General features: G+C 43.1%; 2 protein-coding genes across 2 annotated transcripts in view; both read left to right on the top strand.

Annotated features, from left to right (window-relative positions):
* LOC141148310 (guanylate-binding protein 1-like) overlaps window positions 1–22,252 on the top strand; it is a 1,084,899-nt gene that overhangs the window by 216,946 nt on the left and 845,701 nt on the right. The gene's annotated exons all lie outside the window — the stretch shown is intronic.
* Window positions 8,036–20,797, top strand: LOC141147549 (perforin-1-like). The gene is made up of 4 exons (XM_073634778.1): window positions 8,036–8,114; window positions 14,239–14,801; window positions 16,778–17,144; window positions 19,943–20,797. The coding sequence occupies exons 2-4, from the start codon at window positions 14,251–14,253 to the stop codon at window positions 20,669–20,671; spliced, it is 1,647 nt and encodes a 548-aa protein (XP_073490879.1). The 5' UTR covers window positions 8,036–8,114; window positions 14,239–14,250; the 3' UTR covers window positions 20,672–20,797.

Here is a 22,252-nt window from a genome sequence, read left to right as displayed (position 1 = left end):
ACTTATCAATGGGTGGCAGGGCGGTACCTTTAGGGTTGAGGCTGGGGTGAGGCAGGGTTGCCCCTTGAGTCCCCTCTTATATGTTTTTGCCATTGATCCTTTTTTGAGATCACTGCAGGAGTGTGGATTTCAGGGGGTACATATGCCCCATGCCTCAGCCCTATCCGTATTCGCTTAGGTGGATGATGTCACTGTAGTGGTGTCTGCCTCCCATGAGGCCCAGTTGCTAGCAGCTTCCATTGGAACTTACTCTGAGGCCTCTGGGTCTCTTGTCAACTTTGAGAAGAGTGAAGCTCTCTGGACACTGCAGGGTGATCCAGATTTTGATCTGCCCCAGTTTGCAATAGATTCAAGTTGTCTTAAGATCTTAGGATTTAAGTTTGGAAGGGAAGATAATGCCAGGCTAAATTGGGAGGAGAAATTGGATGCTGGAAATGCAAGGGTTCAGTGATGGAAGAATTGCAAGCTGACCTACAGAGAAAGGGTCACAATGTTGAAAACTTACTTAATTCCTATCTTTCTAAATGTCTCTATGGTTTTTCCGTTGCCAGAATCTTTCTCTGCAAGGCTCTTCAGTCTGTTTTTTCAGCTCTTCTAGGGTAATAGACTGAATACAATAAAAAGAGGGGTTACTTACCTGCTGAAGAAAGAGGGTGGGTTGAATATGATAAATCCTAAGGTGTTTTTTGATTCTCTGTTTCTTAAAGTTAATTTTGGGTGCTTGGACTCCAGTGTTGGCCCTCCGTGGGTAAACAGTGTTAGAGCCTGGATATTGCCTCATGCAGAGTCCTGGATGCGGGGCGGTTCTCTCAAGAGGAAGAAATGTACTCAGGGTTATCTCCCACCATATCTGGACTCAGCTCTGAAGTCTCTGAGGAGGTGTGGGATTGAGAAAACTAAATAGCTCAAGGAAATTGTTATACCAGAGGATCTGTAGGACCTTTTTCTGTTCTCCACTTGTACTCAGAGACTGCACTACAGCTGTTATGGAGGAAAGCTTAAAGTTGCTGAATAGCCCCAGATTACCCTAAAAGTTTAATGACATTGCCTGGTTGTCTCTCCATGGAAAGATGTATGTGAGGGGGAACATGAAAGGGCTGGCTGAATCTGAAAGGATCTGCCCTTTGGGCTGTAATCGGGAGGAGTCCATGGACCTTTTCTTGGTGGATTGTTGGGGAAGCCGTGAAGTATGGAAGGAAGTAGCTGCCAGAGTTGGGATCCAGAGGTTGGAAAACCTAAGTTGCTCAGACAGGCTTTATGGTGTTCTCCCAACAATACACAGTGTAGACAGAGGGACAATGTACATCATCATTACCGTAGTCAAGTACTATCAATGGCATGCAAGGACTAAAGTTGCCATGCATAATGAACAGTTTATCTCTAGTAAAATTGCAATTTTAGAGTTATCTGAGTTATGATAGATTAAGGGTTTGGAAATTAGGAAATGATGGAGAAGTGTAGACTTATGGAAAGGAGTCTTATTGTGACATTTATTTCCTATTAATGCCCTTTTTTAACTGCTAAGTTTTTGACCTAAACAACATTTAGTAATTGTTGTATTTGTGTTATTTTCAGTCAGTTAGTCTGTTATTATGTATCTTGTTTGTTTTTACAAATAAAAATCTCCATACATACAGAATAAGAACAGATACTGAGAATTACACCCGGCATTCTGGATAAGAGAAGTAGTACTGCGCAAAGTCCATAGATACAGAATAAGGACAGATACCGAGAATTACACCCGGCATACAGGACAAGAGAAGTAGTACTGTGCAGAGGGTGTGTCTGCTTGTGGAGCAGCTGAAGTCTGTGTGGTGCAGAGCTGCTCTGATGTCTGGTACAAGCCCAGGGTTGGGCTCCCCTGGGCGGGAATCTCTCTCAGGAGAGTCCCAGGCTTTCCGGCCTACACAAGGACTGTCTGGTGAAGCTGTGGTTGGTGGCGAAGCAGGAGGACCGAGCTCTGGGAATGGGAAGACATCTGCAGAAACTGTAAGTAGATGTGGAAATGTGTGTATGAAAAGTACCGATAATACTGATAAGAGGAAGTCTGGGGATGTTATTCAGCAAAAGAGTTCTCAATCCAGCCAGCCATTGCAGGCCCAGCAAGCCCAGCACAGTGCAGCTCAGTCTGTTCAGAGACATAATATTATCGCTCAGCACAGTCCAAACTCTGGAAGTGCAAATCAAAGAACCCCGCAGAGTGGGACTCATTCAGTCCAGGAACATACTAATACCACCCAGTACAATCCAAGTTCTGGAAGTGTGATCCGATCCAGCCAGCCATTACAACCACAGCAAGCTCAGCAGCGTGCAGCTCATAGAGCTCAGAGTGGAGCAGAGACATTGGTTTCTCCCAGTACTCCTCGCAAATACACCAGAACTTCCTTAGAACAGAAAACCATTAAAGAGAACTTACAACAGTGTGTAATGGTGGGCAGCAGCCAGGGACATTAATCGCGCTCTAAGCAGCAGCAGAATAAAGAGGGTGGTAATCATTTTCCACAATCTGCCCCAGTGAAACCATCTATACCCAGCAGATATCCTCAGCCCAGTACTGGTAATGGGAAGGTGCATCAGGATTTCAAGCGTCCTGCAGCCGCATAGCAGCAGGGGTTAAAGTCTGAACCTGTGCTGCACCTGGCTGAAAAGATTTCTTTCCTGGTAAAAAGAATGGCGACCCTGAGAAAAGCCAAGGCTAGAATCCAGAAGCAGATTGACTCTGTATATAGACTTAAGGCTGCCAACCCCAAGAAGGAAATGTTATATGACAGCAAACTGAACTCCCTGGGCATTGAACTGGCCGGTGTGTCAAAGGACATTGATACTGTTCTGGAAGAACTGGGACCAGTGGCGGAGGTGTACCGCAATTGTGATCGATTTGAGGCGGGATTGAGTGGAAGGACTGCGTCTTCTACAGAGTCAGACTCTGGGGATCCGGTCCAACGCACGCAGCCACCACATGTGTCTCCTGAAGGGAAGACTGTGCAGCCTCTGGAGGACAGTAAGGTTGGAGCAGATCCTTCTGCTGGACTTCCAGCTCTGGAGGATAGTGGGAATATCAGTTTAACCCAGCAGACATTCACAGTACAGGAGACTCAGAGGAGTGACATGGTGGACTCACAGCACATGGATTGTGAGAACAGTGCTGCTGCCACTAGTACTCCTGGTGGGAGCCATGCTGGCGGGACTGGTGTTCATGGTGGGAGTAACACTGTGGTAACTAGTAATGATGCTGCTAGTAATGATGATATGAGGTGCAGTGATGATGTCACTGATATTGATGTGGTGAATAATTCTGATGTTAATAATACTAATGCTGGTATATCTGAATGGGGTTATCAGCAGTCTGAGGGCTCTGAGAATGTAGCGATGGAGGAGTCAGTTCAGAATAACTCTCAGGACTTCCCCCCTTTGGTGAATCCACCATCTGCTCCACAAGGGAATGCTGGTCCATCTGGTCATGTCCCTCCTCGGAATGCCTGGAGCCGTGGGGCCTCTTCTTTTTCCACCATTAACAGTTATACTGGTCAGGCCTTTAGGAGGAGAAATGTGGTCAGATTTAAGCATAGGAGTTCCAGAGAGGAGCTCCCTGATAGGAGGTTTGTAGTAAGGGAGTTGCTGTGTCATCAGATGGGTTTGCTCCTGCGGACATACTGGCAGTCATCAATCTCCCTGACAGACAAGGTTATGATATCAGCTTTAAGCTCATGTCTGACTTAGACAGGTTCTGGGCTAGTTTCAGTAGTTTGCGGGACAAAGAGGGTTGGAGGAATTTCATCTTTATTCCCATCTCTAAACCTGACACAGCAAATGTTAACATCATTTTCTGGAATGAGTCTGTGCCCCCCAGGATATTGTCATCTGGCTTAGAAGACATTGTGAAATGGTTTCTGAGTTGACAAAAACTAAGACCCATCACCTACCCAACTCTTTCTTCATTGGGCGGGAGAGAGGAGTATGCTTCTATGCAGGTCAGCCCAGGTTATGTTATAAATGTGGTAAATCTGCCATGTGGCGAATGTTTGTACGATCCTGAAGTGTAATCTTTGTGGGGAGGTTGGCCACATCAGTTCTACCTGTGAGAAGGTTAAGTGCAATCTATGTGGTGGGCTTGGCCATTTCCACAGGGATTGCCCGGAGGCCTTACATAATAAGGATGGGGAATCTGCAGACAATGAAGTGTTGGCTGCAGCAGAACAACTAGAGGAGGAAGCCTTAATGAATGGGGCTGTATTGACTAGGGAGGAGGTTGCCCCAGAGGTCCAGGAGACTACTCCCGGGCGGACGGACAGTGTTCAGCGGGCTGAGAAGCAGCTGGCCCCACACTCTTCTTCTGTTCCAGTTCCTGTCTCTGTGAAGATCACTGGTAGGGATGAGCTTCGAGTTCGAGTCGAACTCAAGTTCGACTCGAACATTGGCTGTTCGCAAGTTCGCCGAACAGCGAACAATTTGGGGTGTTCGCGGCAAATTCGAATGCCGCGGAACACCCTTTAAAAGTCTATGGGAGAAATCAAAAGTGCTAATTTTAAAGGCTTATATGCAAGTTATTGTCATAAAAAGTGTTTGGGGACCTGGGTCCTGCCCCAGGGGACATGGATCAATGCAAAAAAAGTTTTAAAAACGGCCGTTTTTTCAGGAGCAGTGATTTTAATAATGCTTAAAGTCAAACAATAAAAGTGTAATATCCCTTTAAATTTCGTAGCTGGAGGGTGTCTATAGTATGCCTGTAAAGGGGCGCATGTTTCCCGTGTTTAGAACAGTCTGACAGCAAAATTACATTTCGAAGGAAAAAACCCATTTAAAACTACTCGCGGCTATTGCATTGCCGACAATACACATAGAAGTTCATTGATAAAAAGGGCATGGGAATTCCCCACAGGGGAACCCCGAACCAAAATTAGAAAAAAAAAATGACGTGGGAGTCCCCCTAAATTCCATACCAGGCCCTTCAGGTCTGGTATGGATTTTAAGGGGAACCCCGCACCAAAAAAAAAAAAAAAACGGCGTGGGGTCCCTCCAAAAATCCATACCAGACCCTTATCCGAGCACGCAACCTGGCAGGCCGCAGGAAAAGAGGGGGGGACGAGAGTGCGGCCCCCCCTCCTGAACTGTACCAGGCCACATGCCCTCAACATTGGGAGGGTGCTTTGGGGTAGCCCCCCAAAACACCTTGTCCCCATGTTGATGAGGACAAGGGCCTCATCCCCACAACCCTGGCCGGTGGTTGTGGGGGTCTGCGGGCGGGGGGCTTATTGGAATCTGGAAGCCCCCTTTAACAAGGGGACCCCCAGGTCCCGCCCCCCCGTGTGAAATGGTAAGGGGGTACTTACCCCTACCATTTCACTAAAAAACTGTCAAAAATGTTAAAAATGACAAGAGACAGTTTATTGACAATTCCTTTATTTAAATGCTTCTTCTTTCTTCTATCTTCCTTCATCTTCTGGTTCTTCTGGTTCTTCTGGTTCTTCCTCCGGCGTTCTCATCCAGCATCTCCTCCACGGCGTCTTCTATCTTCTTCTCCTCGGCCACTCCACACTCATGGCATGGGGAGAGGCTCCCGCTCTTCTCTTCATCTTCTTCTCTTCTTCTCTTCTTCTTTTCTTCGCCGCGGAGGAGATGCTGGACGAGAACGCCGGAGGAAGAACCAGAAGAGCCAGAAGAACCAGAAGAAGAAGATGAAGGAAGATAGAAGAAAGAAGAAGCATTTAAATTAAAGAATTGTCAAAAACTGTCTCTTGTCATTTTTAACATTTTTGACAGTTTTTTAATGAAATGGTAGGGGTAAGTACCCCCTTACCATTTCACACGGGGGGGGCGGGATCTGGGGGTCCCCTTGTTAAAGGGGGCTTCCAGATTCTGATAAGCCCCCCGCCCGCAGACCCCCACAACCACCGGCCAGGGTTGTGGGGATGAGGCCCTTGTCCTCATCAACATGGGGACAAGGTGTTTTGGGGGGCTACCCCAAAGCACCCTCCCAATGTTGAGGGCATGTGGCCTGGTACGGTTCAGGAGGGGGGGCGCACTCTCATCCCCCCTCTTTTCCTGCGGCCTGCCAGGTTGCGTGCTCGGATAAGGGTCTGGTATGAATGCTTGGCGCGGGGTTCCCCTTAATATCCATATCCATACCAGACCTGAAGGGCCTGGTATGGAATTTAGGGGGACTCCCACGTCATTTTTTTTTTAAATTTTGGTTCGGGGTTCCCCTGTGGGGAATTCCCATGCCGTTTTTTTTTTTTTAACAGAAACTTTTTTATTGAACAAATCAGCATTACAATACAAATTGAGTTAGTACATTCAGTACAAAAACAATGAGGACAATAAAATCTCTACCATCATCTGGTAGCCACTATTTATCAAACATTCCAGCTGTGCAGATGTGAGAAGTATCACCCAACAGCATAGCTTAATGCATTATAGTGTTATAAAATCTTATAAAATCTTAGGTAACTTTATGTAAGTAATCAGTATTCTATTAAACCTGAGCAGGGGGGGGGGGGGAGAGGGGAGGGGGACAGAAAGGGATGAGGGGGGGGGAACCAGGACAGAAGGAGAATAAACATGTGATAGAAAATGTGCTCCAAGGTGTTTTGCATCACAGTTAAGGGGTAGGGGTTTCAGGGTCCCCGGAAGCATCTATCCAAGAAGACCAGATTTTATCAAATTTCCCTGGGCATTGCCTACTTTCATATGTCATTCTGTATAGAGGGAGTACCAAGTTCACCGACCTTTTCCATGAGGCTAGAGTGGGAGGCTCTACCAGTTTCCATCTGAGTAAAATTTCACGTCTAGCATAATGTAATGAGAAGGTAAGACACAATTCCCATGCCGTTTTTATCAATGAACTTCTATGTGTATTGTCGGCAATGCAATAGCCGCGGGTAGTTTTAAATAGCTTTTTTTCCTTACGAAATGTCATTTTGCTGTCAGACTGTTCTAAACACAGGAAACATGCGCCCCTTTACAGGCATACTATAGACACCCCCCAGGTACGAAATTTAAAGGGATAATACACTTTTATTGTTTGACTTTAAGCATTATTAAAATCACTGCTCCCGAAAAAACGGCTGTTTTTAAAACTTTTTTTTGCATTGATCCATGTCCCCTGGGGCAGGACCCAGGTCCCCAAACACTTTTTATGACAATAACTTGCATATAAGCCTTTAAAATGAGTACTTTTGATTATTCATGTTCGTGTCCCATAGACTTTAACGGTGTTCGCGTGTTCGAACAAACTTTTTTCCTGTTTGCATGTTCTGGTGCGAACCGAACAGGGGAGTGTTCGGCTCATCCCTAATCACTGGTCAGAAGAGGAGGAATAAAAAAAAGGATAAATCAACCCGTAAACCTGAAAGTGACTGGACAAAGCCAGCTAAAAAAGTGAAAGGGGCACCAGAAGTGGGTATGGCAGTTTCCACCAATAGGTATGAAGCGTTATTAGATTCGGATGCTGACTCCTATTCGCTAGAGGCCCAGGAACTGGAGCAGGAATTAAAAAGAGTGGAAAAGGAGTATGTGATTGGCTCAGAGGATGACCCGCCCACTAAAAGGCGTCTGCCCCCGATCCTGGATCCGCAGAATCTGATATGGAAACTGGTAGTCAGCAGAGTGACTCCGATTCTGACTTATAATGAAATGTTGGAGAAGTATAGATTTATGGAAAGGAGTCTTATTGTCACATGACATTTATTTCCTATTAATGCCCTTTAACTGCTAAGTTTTTGACCAAAACAACATGTTAGTAATTGTTGTATTTATGTTATTTTCAGTCAGTTAGTCTGTTATTATGTATCTTGTTTGTTTTTACAAATAAAAATCTCCATACATACAGAATAAGAACAGATACAGAGAATTACACCCGACTTACAGGACATACATGCAGAATTAGAAGAATTAGAACAGTTTGTGACAAGTCATTTTTAGACACTCTGGCTGGGTGTTGGAGGTTTTCGGTGTAGATCTGTGGTGGGTTTTCTCAGCTGAAAATGTGCCCCTCCCCCCCCCCCCCCCCTCCAACACACACATAAAAAACATCCAGACTCTTCCAGTCCTCCACTGTCAGTGTGTTCAGCACTGAGATCACATCAGAGAACTGACATCCAGACCCTCCACTTTGGGTAAGTCCACCTGTCCTCCTATTCACACCATTTAGTGACCATCAGGGATGGGGTTCAGTTTGGTTCCACCATGGGTTTGAGGTGGATCCTGCCTGTTCAAGTTCCATTGTCCCCGCAGAGTAATGATGTAATTCAGTCGCTTGCATTCCTTGTAACCATAATGCACTGCATGGGATAAAAAACTATGGCCAGCAGGCTTATCCGGGCCAATAATGGGGGTTCTGTTATGTACGAGCTCCCCTTTCACAAGAAAAGGAAGCGAAGAGCCACCATAGTGTATCAGAAGCTGTTGTAGAGAAAGCACCGGAAAATCTGGCAAATTACATAGGGGCAGCTTAGGGTCATCTAGGAAACTGTACTTTAATTCTGATTGCTGACAACCAACCTATTTACTGCCCTTCCCTTACTATTGAAAGCCCATTTGTCCTATATTTTTTATGTTGATTTGAGGTCAGCAGTCACTTTTATACTGTTTTGTGGTGGTTTCATTTCTATTGGAGTATATTTTGATTTTTACTGTATGTCATCTTTGAATGGTATTGTTTTTGCACATATAATTACAAAAATGATTGCCTTGTTATTATCATGAATACATCTCTATATTCTCACATATAGACATGACACATAAGGGAAGACAGACTCAGAGTAGTTTTCAAGTGGACTTCTATTTCAAATTCTCATCGTGTAAATTTCCTCTCCTGCTTTCTATCACACATTAAAATAAACAAAACTCATTAAACCCTCAAACCCCCCCCCCCCCCCCCCCCCCCATTCTCCAATCCCTCAAAAAGTGAACTATAAACATATGTATTACTTATATTTCTATCAATTAATTTATTCCAATCTTAATGACACTTTTCTAATTATATTACAGTGCCCATATTAGACTACATTTCTATAAGGAGGACTATTAAAGTGAGATAAAGACGGCTCCTATCTTTCTAGAGATAAAGCAAAGGGTCCAAGGCAGTTCCTCACTCTCCCAAGAGAACCCCTTACCCAGCATTTCTCAAATTTTTTTTTTAATCACAAAGGAACCCATAAAATAATTTTCAGGTCTTAGGGAACCCCTGCTAAAACCAATTTATTGGGGAGGTCGGTAGGAAAAAATGCCTCTTACATGCCTCTTATTACTGCCGGCCAGTGGGAAGGATGCCCCCTTATAGTGGTGCTCAGAATGTCACCTTTGTAGACAGCTAAAAAGATCATTGGCGTCATGTAGCTGGTTCTGCCAAGTGACATTGGCCCCATAACTTTGCAGACACCATCAAATGGGTCATTCAGCCACAGCTCAAAGAACCCCAAACAACCTCTGGAGGAACCCTAGAGTTCTACAAAGCCTTGGGTGAGAATCACTGCCCTAACCTCTTCTCCCAAAGATCAACTTTATCTTTTCCACCTGGCCTTATATTCTCTCTTCTGTGCACATAGAAGCACAAATCTGTGAAGGCATCTCAATGGAGGTACATTTAAAAGCCCTGCTTTTTGTCTTCACCCCCAATGGTTGGTCTCTTGTTTTACATAGAATGATAATGGGATGTTACCTCTGAGGGTTGTTATTATGTGATGTATATCTTTTGAGTACACCAATTAGAGTAATTAAAACTTTATAAAACTTATCACAAGTACCGGTATCTCTATGAATATTAACCAAGTCCTCCAAAAGACAAATCTGGTCTTCTTCCACTAGCCACTCTACAATTGTTGGTGATTTATCTGTCCTACAAAATTTAGGTATAATTTCTTTAAGCCGGCCTTAGACGGTTTGAATCCCGACCTTCGTAGATTCGAATCTCAACCATAGATGGTTTGAATCTTGACCATAGATGATTTGAATCTCGGCCAGTTCAGCAGGGACCGGACAAGATTTAAACCTTGTATTTGCAGGCTGATTGTACCATCGATCAACTTGGTACAACCAGGTTATTATATTAGATTATAGCGGCTATAGCAGCTAGCAGTAATCACCATGTAACCTCCAGGCCAGGTGGTGGAAGGAATCAATATTGTATCATCTATGGCCGCCCTTAGCTGCATTGTGTTGTATCATGGAGCTTCTATATGTGTTGCATATGTGTATATGTTGCATCACGAAAGAGAGACACTGCAGAGGGTCCAAATGGATTGCAACTCCACAAATGTATAGAGACAATTTTCCTCCATTCCTCCATTATTCTTATATAATTGAGCATTTGTATTATACATAATTCCACTTCGCTCAATCATCCAGGGTTCCACCTGAGGTTCCTGGACCTGTAGCTGATTGTCCTCTCATTTAAAGGTGCCTTCATAGTTCTGGAACCAACACCACTTGGCAGAGCCAGCTGAAAGAAACCAATGGTCTATTTAGCTTTATATAAAGGTATCACCCTAACCACCACTGTAAGGGGGCATACTTTCCACGCGCTACCAATATGCGGGGAATTTTTCCCCACTGACCTCCAATGAAATGGTTTTAGCAAAAGTTCACCGAAACGTGATAGTTTAATTTCAAGGGTAACTGTTGTAAAAGCTGACCTAGCTAATAGTTTAAAATTAATTTCCTTTACTTTTGAGTCTACGCACACTGTATATATTAATCCTAATATTTTACACTTTTGAACTTCTGTTACTGTCTGATCCAAATGTAGTTCCCATTTAGACCAATAATTAGGATTTCTAGATTCTAAAAAAAAGATAACAATCTGTAGATATAGTAGATGGAATATTTAGGGGTATACCCAAAATCCAGAAGCCATTCCTTCAGATTTAAATTTTTTACTGAACTAGGGGATTTTGTTAAGTTCCTCCAGAAATGTTGTAACTACCTATATTTCCATACATCCAGGCTAAATGTATCCCATTTTGCTCTGTTGCTGTAAGGAATACATCTCCCTGCCCTTTTATTATGTCCTTTAATCTCAAGTTATTTTCTGTAGTCCACATAACCGCTTGACATCCGGAAGATTTTACCCCCTTCATGACCAGGCCATTACTTGCTATTCAGCACTGCGCTACTTTAACTGGTAATTGCTCAGTCATGCAACACTGTACACAAATGATATTTCTATTATTTTTTTCCCACAAATAGAGCTTTCTTTTGGTGGTATTTGATCATCACTGCGTTTTTTTATTTTTTGCGCTATAAATGACAAAAGTCAAAAAAAAAAGAGAAAAGAAACAATGTTTTTTACTTTTTTGCTATAAAACATATCCAATAAAAAATGTTTTAATTTTTTTTTTCAAACATTTATGCCAAAATGTATTCTTCTACATGTCTTTGGTATATAAATACACATACTGCAATTTTTATTTTTTCATACTAGTAAAATGACGAGGATCAAAGACTTAGACCCCTGAGACACTGGAGGCGTTTTTCAGGCATTTTAGCGCTAGAAATCGCGCCTGTAAAGCACCTGAAAAACGCCTCTCATGTCACCCCAATGTGAAAGCCCAAATGCTTTCACACTGGGGAGGTGCACTTGCAGAACATTAGAAAAAGTCCTGTGAGCAGCGCTGCCAAAAAGCCTGAAAAGTGTTTCGACAGCGCCAAAACACAGGTACTTTTAACCCTTTATTCGGTCGCTAGCGGGGGTTAAAAGCTCTCCGCTAGCAGCCAAAAAGCTCCGCTAAAACTAGTGGCGCTTTACCGTTAACGCGGAGCGACCACAGTGTGAAAGGGATCTTATAGCAGGACTGTGTTAGTGCTGCAGGCAGTCTGGTGTGGTATTTGTGGTATGGTGTGGTATTTTTAGCATTCACACATTGGAATTGCAGCAAATTAAGTCTGTAAATATTCTTTACCCCATTCGCACATAATGAATTTACATGTATTTTCAATGGAGGAACAGCTAGGGTAGCTCTGCTCCCTTGCAGTGTCCTCAGGAGTCACCCTTTAGTGCATTCTCCAGGGATCAGACTACACAGGAATGTGCTAATACTGCCTGTGCCTACATGCACCAGCAGCTGAGATTACTACATAAAAAAAATAAACCTGGCATGCATGTGCATGGCTGCTGTTAGAATTAACAGGGCCCCATACAGCCTACTTGACAGGGCACCACCCATTCAAAAATTACTGAGGACATAGATTTATCAGCCTCAGCTGCACAGATGAATGAATAGGAAGCACTCTGAGGCTTCCTGTTCATTCACAAACACAGTTTATTATGCATTAGTGATGAATGGACACAGGAGTGATTGGTACCGATTGCTCACTGTGTTCATTTAGGAAAGGTCGGCCCCTTCCCCCTGCTATCCATCCTGAAACATCCCCTTGTGTGCCTGTATCAGTTGCCATCGGGAGAGGAGGGAAGCCAGAAGCGCTGTGGGGGAAAAGTGCACACGGGGACCCGGACAGCAGATGGTAGGCGCACATGTGCTAGGACCAATCCCCCTGAAGTGCAGCCACAAGGAGAAAGAAGAGGAGAAGCTAGCAGCGCTGCAAGGGGAAGCAGAAGAGGATCATGTCTGCAATAAGTCAGTACAGCTGACCCTCCTGCTCAGCAGGTGCCCGGGCCCCCCTTTTGAACTGATGGGGCCTGGGCCCCGTACAGGAGGGCTGACTGTACTGCCTTATCAGCAGTCCTGTGCATGTGTGAGCAAGGCACAGTAGAACTTTTAGTCCTGCTGAGTGAGTTAGGGTAATGCCGCGTACACACGGTCAGACTTTTCGTCTACAAACGTCCAACGGACGACGACGGACCAAATCCGGCGGACAATCCGATCGTGTGTGGGCTTCCCCAGACTTTCAGTGGACTTTTCCAGCCGCAAATCTGACGGACTTTAGATTTAAAACATGCTTCAAATCTTTACGTCGTAACTCCGCCGGACCCAGAAATCCGCTCGTCTGTATGCTAGTCCGACGGACAAAAACCCACGCTAGGGCAGATATTGGCTACTGGCTATCAACTTCCTTATTTTATTCCAGTGTACGTCATCACGTACGAATCCGTCGGACTTTTGTGTGATCGTATGTAGACAAGTCCGTTCGTTAGAAAGTCTGCCGCAAGTCCGCCAAAAGTCTGTCGAAAGTCCGTTGAAAGTCTGTCGGACGGGCTGTCGGACTTTTGTAGCCGAAAAGTCCGACCGTGTGTACGCGGCATAATAGTAGTGATGTAACGTGTGGCTTTCCCCAACAGGAAGTTTGGGAAAGTGGTGCATGCATAGTAAACAGGAGGGATAGGGGATTGAATGTGTGTACTCCAACAGGAGTCCATGGCCATGCAATTAAGAGGGCAAGGGCAACATGATCATTTCCTAAGAACACATCAGGTGCAGGAATCTGTTGCATCCTCAGCAATCATACATTCATTATATAGCCACATAAGCAAAGGTGCATGGATGGGGGCTGACATGTGACCATATTTGGGCAATAACATTAACCAAATATTGCCATGGCCATATTTAGATGATGATGTCACCATTGTCTCCGCCTCTTCCCTTATATTGCGTGTGCCCACCATCACGTTGGGGTTAACTGATTTTTTTTCTTTGGCTTATGTCGATCAAAATGATTTACAACAATCTCCATCATGTTGGATTTACATTGTAGGACATTTTTTTTAAATAAAATGATTTATTCTGTGAAATTGAGTGCTTTTATTTACTGTTTACTTTTTTGGTGAATGAGTAGGGGTATATTGTTCCCCCTTACTCATTAGGGGTGGTATCTGTGTGTCCCCTTGTTGTTAAAACAAGCTATCAGATTCCTATAGACTCTCCACAACCACCAAGCCAGGGTTCTGGGGAAGAGGCCCTTCTTCTCCTCAACATGGGGACAAGGTGCTATGCATGGGGTTCCCCCTTGAAAGCCGTACTAAGCACTTTTAAATTGCCAGTAAATTATCCAATCAGCAAGGAGGAGGAGCTTTTATGATTGATCAATGTTCCAATTTGAGTGAAGCCCAGAGCAATGCAATAAGCTATCTTCCTGTTTTCTCTCTGTGGAGATGCTTCTCCATATATTACTTCAAGGAAACTGTTAGGGAATGGTAGCCCTATTACCAGTTTCCAGTGGATCTTTTAAAGGAATATTCGGAAATATAAAAGAGAAAAAATACCTGTAAAATAATTATGTATAGTATATCATAAAGAGCATATCAATGGGGAATCTAACTTGGTCTTGTTTTTATGTTTTCTGCAGGGTTCATTTTCAATGCAACTGAATATGTGGCTCATCTTGGTTCTTCTAAGCTTTGCCACCTCTACCTCCTGCCAAACTCACCCCCCACTCACCTACGCCTGCCAAACTGCCAAGAAACCAAAATGTGATAAACTCCATTTTGTCCCCGGGCACAATCTTGTTGGTCAAGGCTTTGATATTGTGACCATGAAGCAGACCAGGGCTCACCTGCTAGATCTCCAGACATTTTCTACACAGAACAACACCTGCACTATCTGTCGCAACCCATATATGAACAAAAACTGGCAAAAGCTTCCCCTTGCAATGGTGGACTGGCGTCCCCAGTCATCCTGTTCTAGGAAGATCAGCAGTGAGGTCTCCCGATCTTCTGCATCGCTGGCTGAGGAATCTGCATCTGATGTGAAGAATGACTGGAAAGCTGGTCTAGAGATCAGCCACAATGGGGTGACTGGCAACCTGGTAATGGCTGGTTCTCATTCCGAAGTAGCACAGTTTGGTAAGAGTAAGACCAGCACAGACCGTTACAGCTTCATCAAGCACCATCTGAGCTGTGTCTATTACAGGTATGTCTTTGAATGTAAAAAATCAGGTGTATAAAAATCCGCCCACTCATACACCCAAAAACGCTGCGCTAATGGAGAAAACCTAAAACTGAGCAGCTGCTTAAATAATGACAAACATGAAATAAAAAATGGATTCACCACAAACTCGCCCCAAGTGAACTCAAAATAGCAGCGCTAAAGTAATCCCTAATCATAAAGTGACATAAAGTGAAGAGTGATAAGACAATCAATCATCTAATGATATAATTACATCATATCACCACTCCTCCTCAATAATGTGCATAAAGTGGTATGATCAAAAATTCACAAGAAAAAGGTGCGCAAAACCAATTAAGTGAATAACATAGCTGTGCACTTAAAATGTGATGTATAAAATATATATATGTGTGAATCAAATGTGAATCAATCCACAAAAAATATATATATAAAATTATATATAGAGAAGTGTGTCCACAAGCAATCCAAAAAACATAGTAGTCCAAAAAATATTCCGTGACGTGATGCAGTGCAAATCTTCCACTCAAATGAATCTTCCACCGCACCTCTGTGACTCCTCTCCCCTTAGGTAAATAAACTCACCAGCTCCTTTTGCCCACACTCTCGTGTCAGGGCCACCAAGCCTTTATCCCACACAGTAAGGGGAAATGATCTCCAATGGTACACCTTTATATATCCAGAGTGTGATGCCACAGAGCTCTCTCCGCATGAAAAAAGAAAATAATCCAATAGTGCAATAACGTACTGATATTTATTAAAAATAACACACTCCTCCACCATTAAACTCACATCTTTAAAATTCACTGCAAGCTCAAAAATAGCACAACACAGCAAGCTGTCACAGCATCAACTCCAATCAGTGAACCAGTGTATGGTTGTCGCGGCGGACCCAGGTACTGCGCTTCTCAAATTACCCGTCTCACCCGAACCCTGGTGTAGATAGGACCGACTTCCACACTTCCTCGTATGGCGCTCCCTGTCACAGCATCCTACGTCACTAACGTTCGATTGCCGTGTAGCCACGCCCCGACATGTTTCGTCATAAAGACTTAATCATGGGAATCCCATGATTAAGTCTTTATGACGAAACATGTCGGGGCGTGGCTACACGGCAATCGAACGTTAGTGACGTAGGACGCTGTGACAGGGAGCGCCATACGAGGAAGTGTGGAAGTCGGTCCTATCTACACCAGGGATCGGGTGAGACGGGTAATTTGAGAAGCGCAGTACCTGGGTCCGCCGCGACCACCATATTTTTTGGACTACTATGTTTTTTGGATTGTTTGTGGACACACTTCTCTATATATAATTTTATATATATATTTTTTGTGGATTGATTCACATTTGATTCACACATATATATATTTTATACATCACATTTTAAGTGCACAGCTATGTTATTCACTTAATTGGTTTTGCGCACCTTTTTCTTGTGAATTTTTGATCATACCACTTTATGCACATTATTGAGGAGGAGTGGTGATATGATGTAATTATATCATTAGATGATTGATTGTCTTATCACTCTTCACTTTATGTCACTTTATGATTAGGGATTACTTTAGCGCTGCTATTTTGAGTTCACTTGGGGCGAGTTTGTGGTGAATCCATTTTTTATTTCATGTCTTTGAATTTAACATATGTTTTCATTATTAAACCGGTAACATTTATGACAAAAAGTTCCTCCTTTCGCTACTTTAAAAGACCTGTTTACCAGCTGCAGAATAATTTTGCTTCCAATAAAACAGATTTTGCTAATTTGATCAGTATCGCAATATACTAATATATTGAGTCAGTAACTCAACTGCCCCAGTACCTATTAAAGCAGGTATGGCAGAGTTGAAAAAACTCAGTGGGCATCATCCAAAATACTATCTCTGTACAAAAGAAAAAGGATACTCCTGAGACAAGTGTTAAAATGATTGGAAAAATTTGTTTGTGTTTTTTTTCTTGAAGCTCTAAATTTGTCCCTTTACCAGCTTCCGACTTTTAGACCGTTCTCCACTGAGCAAAGATCTAAAACGGGCCTTGGGGTCTCTGCCACCGACTTATGATGCCAGCACTAAAGCTCACTACAGACATGTAATTAGCATCTACGGCACTCATTATATCAACCAAGCAGATGTAGGAGGCAAAGTACAAGAGGTCAACGCCATCAAGACCTGTCAAGTCACCATGGATGGCATGTCCATGGACGAGCTGAAGGATTGTCTTAGCATGGAGGCCTCAGTTTCTGTCATTGGGAAAGGTGAAGCAAATGCAAAAGCTAGCGCCTGCAAGGAACTAAGCCAAAAATCCAACAGGGGGGAGAGTTTCCATCAGACGTTCAATGAGAAGAGTTGGGAGGTGAGTTGTACACCAGGAATAAGTATAGTTGGGAGGTATATATATTATATATATATATATATATATACAGTATATATTGTTTTTTCATATGTTTATGATACATATTATTAGGGCTGGATATATACTTCTTGCCCCATAGGTCATTTTCTTCAACTGGCTAGGCTTAGTATCACACTAAAAGATGAGATGTCATAGACACACAAGATTGTGGAGAATAAAGGAGGCAGTGTGCCAACTTTATTTCAGTACACCTAGAACAGAGCCAGAGTGGGGGAACTGTAAGTACATAGTGTTGTAAAATATAGGGATGATGACATAATTTTTATTGTAAAATGAATTTTTGGCAGCAACAAAGTTCTTTGCCAGAGAAATTGCATTTATTGGATCCCAGAACAGATGACAGAGTGTTTGCATATAATACAATGAACAGCTGCCTTCAGAGTCCCATTCAAAATACATAGTCCTTTTATGTCATAGCAAGCATAGAGGCACTACACCATTAGGGATGAGCCCAATGTTCGAGTCGAACGTAAGTTCGACTCGAACATCGGGTGTTCGCCTGTTTGCCGAATAGCAAACAATTTGGGGTGTTCGCGGCAAATTCGAAAGCCGCGGAACACCCTTTAAAAGTCTATGGGAGAAATCAAAAGTGCTAATTTTAAAGGCTTATATGCATGGTATTGTCATAAAAAGTGTTTGGGGACCCGGGCCCTGCCCCAGGGGACATGGATCAATGCAAAAAAAGTTTTAAAAACGTGTTTTTTCGGGATCAGTACTTTTTATAATGCTTAAAGTGAAACAATAAAAATGAAATATTCCTTTAAATTTCGAACCTGGGGGGTGTCTATAGTATGCTTGTAAAGTGGCGCATGTTTTCCATGTTTAGAACAGTCCGAGAGCAAAATTACATTTCTAAAGGAAAAAAAGGCATTTAAAACTACTCATGGCTATAATGAATTGTCGGTCCCGACAATACAGATAAAAGAAGTCCATTACCAGTCCCTTTGGGTCTGTTATGAATATTAAAAAAATTGCGTGGGGGTCCCCCCAAATTCCATACCAGGCCCTTCGGGCCCCTTCAGGTCTCCTCTCAAGTCAAGTCTAGTCAGACAAATCTGCATTTTACAATCCCTTGTAGATAACCTCCTTTGACATATTTCATTAGATAACCATCCACAAACAGGTCAGCCCACAAGTGCCAAGGTAAGGCATCTGCCTCTTGCATAAAATAAACATAGTTAAGAGTCATTACGCTACCATTTTGATGTGTAAAATGCAGCTATATTAAATACAATGTATGTAAATGTGCAGAATATCCTACATAAATCTGCCTAAACATAGTAGAATATTCCACCAATGAAGCAACAATGTGGACTCAATAGAATTGCTCCGACAAAGGGGCAGAACCCTGAAACTCTTATACATGGGATACACGAGAATGTCTTACCGACAATAAGCAAAATAAAAATATAAATAAGTAGATCCGCGCTTAAGACAGTGTGAGAGCTGCTGCCTATCTCTAATTAGTACCCCTAAGGGTCTAATTGCATAATAGATGGGTAGGGTGAGAATAAAAACGGCGCTGCCCTCTATATTAATATTAAATAACAGAAAAGATGTCATAAATTACAGACTAAATCCAAATGACTCTAATGTGTCAAAACTCCACCAATAAACCAGAGGGGACCATATATTTGGAAATAACCAAAAGATTCAAAAACACCAGTGCTATTAGAGACTGCTGACAGGAGTGTGTCCCATCAGCGGGATAAAAGTGTCATCTAAATTGGAATATATATGGGTGAAAAAATATATAGTGGTGAACTGTGTGAAAAAAGGAACAATGTAAAAAAGAAGAAAATTAAAAAACTTGACCCCAGGGTTCAAAAGTATTGGGACAAAATGGCGCCAAATTAAAAAATGAAAAAAATGTGGTTAAATACTGAAAGATTATATGTGCATATTCAAATCAGTGTAATGTCCGTGTTGCCCCTTCTATATATATATACAAAAAATCAATCAAATGTGATTGACCCCAATGTTCAAAAGTATTGGGACACTATGGCGCTTGTGTAGCGTGAGGTGTCCTTCTGTGTAAAACGTGAGGTGTCCCACTGAGAGACCAGCTAAATTATAATTCAATAATAACGCTCCCTAAGCACAAACTACAGTAAAAAAAATATACGAGTGATTCCTTATTTCTTATGTTTGTAACACGTGATATGGTTAATTTCTAAGAGTTTTTATATATATCCATGCAGAAAAAAGTGTTGTTAACCAGGTGGGAGAAATAGAGTTCAACTGTAGATGCTGTTTATTTCACCCTGGAGGGTACACCGCAGTGTCTTCTGTGCGATTTTTTCATAAGGTGACTTGAAGTGCTCACCCCCCGATGCTACCCCACTCACCAGATAAAGTCACCCCTGCAGGGGTACCGAGCGATAAAGTGGGTGCCTCAGGGCGGATGATGTTCACTCCAATAGTACTTCCATTCCTCTGCTCTGTGCGATCCTTACGGCTGTTCCAGGGTAAATAAATGCTCTGCTATGACCATGCTACTCCAGCAGTGAACCACCTTAATCTGTTAAACTCTCCAGAGATCCAGAGAAAAGAGAAACACAAGGGGGCTGCCTTCGTGAAGTATGCCAAATTGTTTTATTCCATAAAAGCCTTTTATGGAATAAAACAATTTGGCATACTTCTTTTCTGTTATTTAATATTAATATAGAGGGCAGCGCCGTTTTTATTCTCACCCTACCCATCTAATAAGCAAAATAATGTTTCTTTGTGAACTTTAGGTAAGAGGAGGGAAGATCAAATTTGAGCAGCTATCCTTTGATGTAAAGAACGCAGATGCAGGTATTTTCGAGACCTGGATGGAAAGCCTAAAGACTGACCCAGATATCATATCCTACTCTCTGGAGCCCATCCACAACCTGGTTGAAGTCAACAAACCTCAGAGACAAAGCCTACAGAAAGCCATCAGTGGGTACATCTTGGAGAAAGCATTGCATAAGAGCTGCTCTTGCCCCTCAGGTTCCCAGAAGAGTAGTGGTAAAGAGTGCAACTGCGTTTGTCCTACTGGTGGAGGCCAAAATATAAACTGTTGCCCCGCAAAAAGGGGACTTTCCAAAGTAGTGGTCACTGTACAACGTGCCTCAAACCTTTGGGGTGACTACATCTCGAGCACTGATGCCTATGTAAAAATAAGTGCTGGACCGGGTCCTGGACTGGCTTCTGCTCGAACAGAGACCATATGGAACAATAATGATCCAGAATGGAACAAACGGTTTGATCTCGGAGTTTTGGAACTCAGTCCAGGATTTAGCTTGAAGGTGGAGGTTTGGGATGAGGATAATAAATATGATGATGATCTGCTTGGAAAATGTGAAAAACCAGTCAGCAGTGGTGTGAAGGACGAGGTTTGTTACTTTGAACATGGTAGTGTGACTTTTACAGTGAGTGTACAATGCCTCCTTCACCTGACTGGGCCCCTTTGTAAGGACTATGCTCCTTCCACCAGTTAGACATGTGTTCTATAGTCTATCCACTTACTTTAAGAAGAGCTCCAAATTCCAAAAACACTTTACATAGTTTGTTTGGGCCAAGCTGGCCCAAACTAACTATGTCCCTCACTAACCTGTGAGGCCGCTGGATGTGCAATATAAACTGAATGTAACTGCGGCTACACACAGCATACCGCACTGTGTTCTGGGTGCGAGCCGAGACTTCTGGCGGGCTGATGATGTCACAACCTCTGACCCAGCCATTTAGAGGAAGCTTTGTATCCATTGATAGAATACATGGCTTGCTCTGAGCGCCGCTGCTGTAGACTGATCTGTGTTATAGGTATGAGACAGGAAGTCTTGGCTCACACCCGGAACACAGTGCGGTATGCTCTATGTGGCCTCAGCTACATACAGTTTTTACCACACATCCAGTGGCCTCACAGGTTAGCGAGGGAAATTCTTTTTTTTGATCCAAACAATGTTTGGAAAGTGTTTTGAAAGATGGAGCTCTTCTTTAAAGCTGATATCCAGCTTTCAGCGACGTTTAAATAGTTCATTTGGACCAAGCTTGTTCAAATGAAATATTCCCTTTTACTAACAGAGGCAGCGGCTGGAAGCGCTGTATAAACTGAAGGCAGACTCAGTTACATCAGTGCCAGATTTATTAGGGGCAAAAAGGGGCAACTGCCCCGGGCCCCTTTGAAAGAAAGGGCCCACCTCTATACAAAAATAATATAAAAAATGATATAAAATATACAGTGGAACCTCAGATTACGAGCATATTCCGTTCCAGGAGTATGCTCGTAATCCAAAGTACTCGCATATCAAAGCAGCTTTTCCCATTGAAGTCAATGGAAACTAAAGTAATTTGTTCCACAATTTGTTGACTTCAATGGGATGCAATACCGCATGCGGCCAGAGGCGGGGGGCGCCGGAGAGCCTCGGAAACGGTCGAAAAAGCCTGAGCACACTTCGGCTGACCTCAGCAAACCTCGGAAAGACTCCGTTCATGAGCCAAACTGTCCTCGGGCTTTTCCGAACGCCGATGATCGGCGCTGTTCGCCTCCGGCACCCCCCACCTCAGATCAAAAGCAGTACTGCACACCGCTTTTGGCCAGAATCCTGCTCGTTTTGCGAGACAACGCTCGCAAACCGAGTTAGGATTTTTAGAAACACAGTGCTCGTTTTGCGAAACGCTCGTTAACCACGTTACTTGCAAACCGAGGTTCCACTGTAAAATGAAAATGTATTTCTTTTATTAAATCAATCTTGGTAAGTAATATTTTGTCTGACATCATCTGTAAAAGTTTTTCCTCTGGAGTGGAAATTTTTTTATCATTTTTAAAAACAAATTTTGGTAGCTCAAGCAAACCACACCTAGAGTTTTCACACTCTTAACCACTTGCCGCCATATCACGTACCTGTACGTCATTGGTTTCAAGTGGTTGTACCGGAGTGATGCCTCCAACTGCAGGCATCACCCCGGTACTGTTTTTTTACAGCTGACGGTCAGCTCTCTGGTGATAATGACCTATGCGGCTGTTATTACATGCAGTGGGAGGGGACGTTTTCCCCCCGCCGCTCACCCAAGCTCTCCCA

Source organism: Aquarana catesbeiana, linkage group LG06 (assembly GCF_042186555.1).
Source record: "Aquarana catesbeiana isolate 2022-GZ linkage group LG06, ASM4218655v1, whole genome shotgun sequence".
In the NCBI taxonomy this organism is placed as follows: domain Eukaryota; kingdom Metazoa; phylum Chordata; class Amphibia; order Anura; family Ranidae; genus Aquarana; species Aquarana catesbeiana.
Note: the sequence above shows the minus strand (reverse complement) of the source record. Positions and strands in the feature narration are given on the sequence as shown.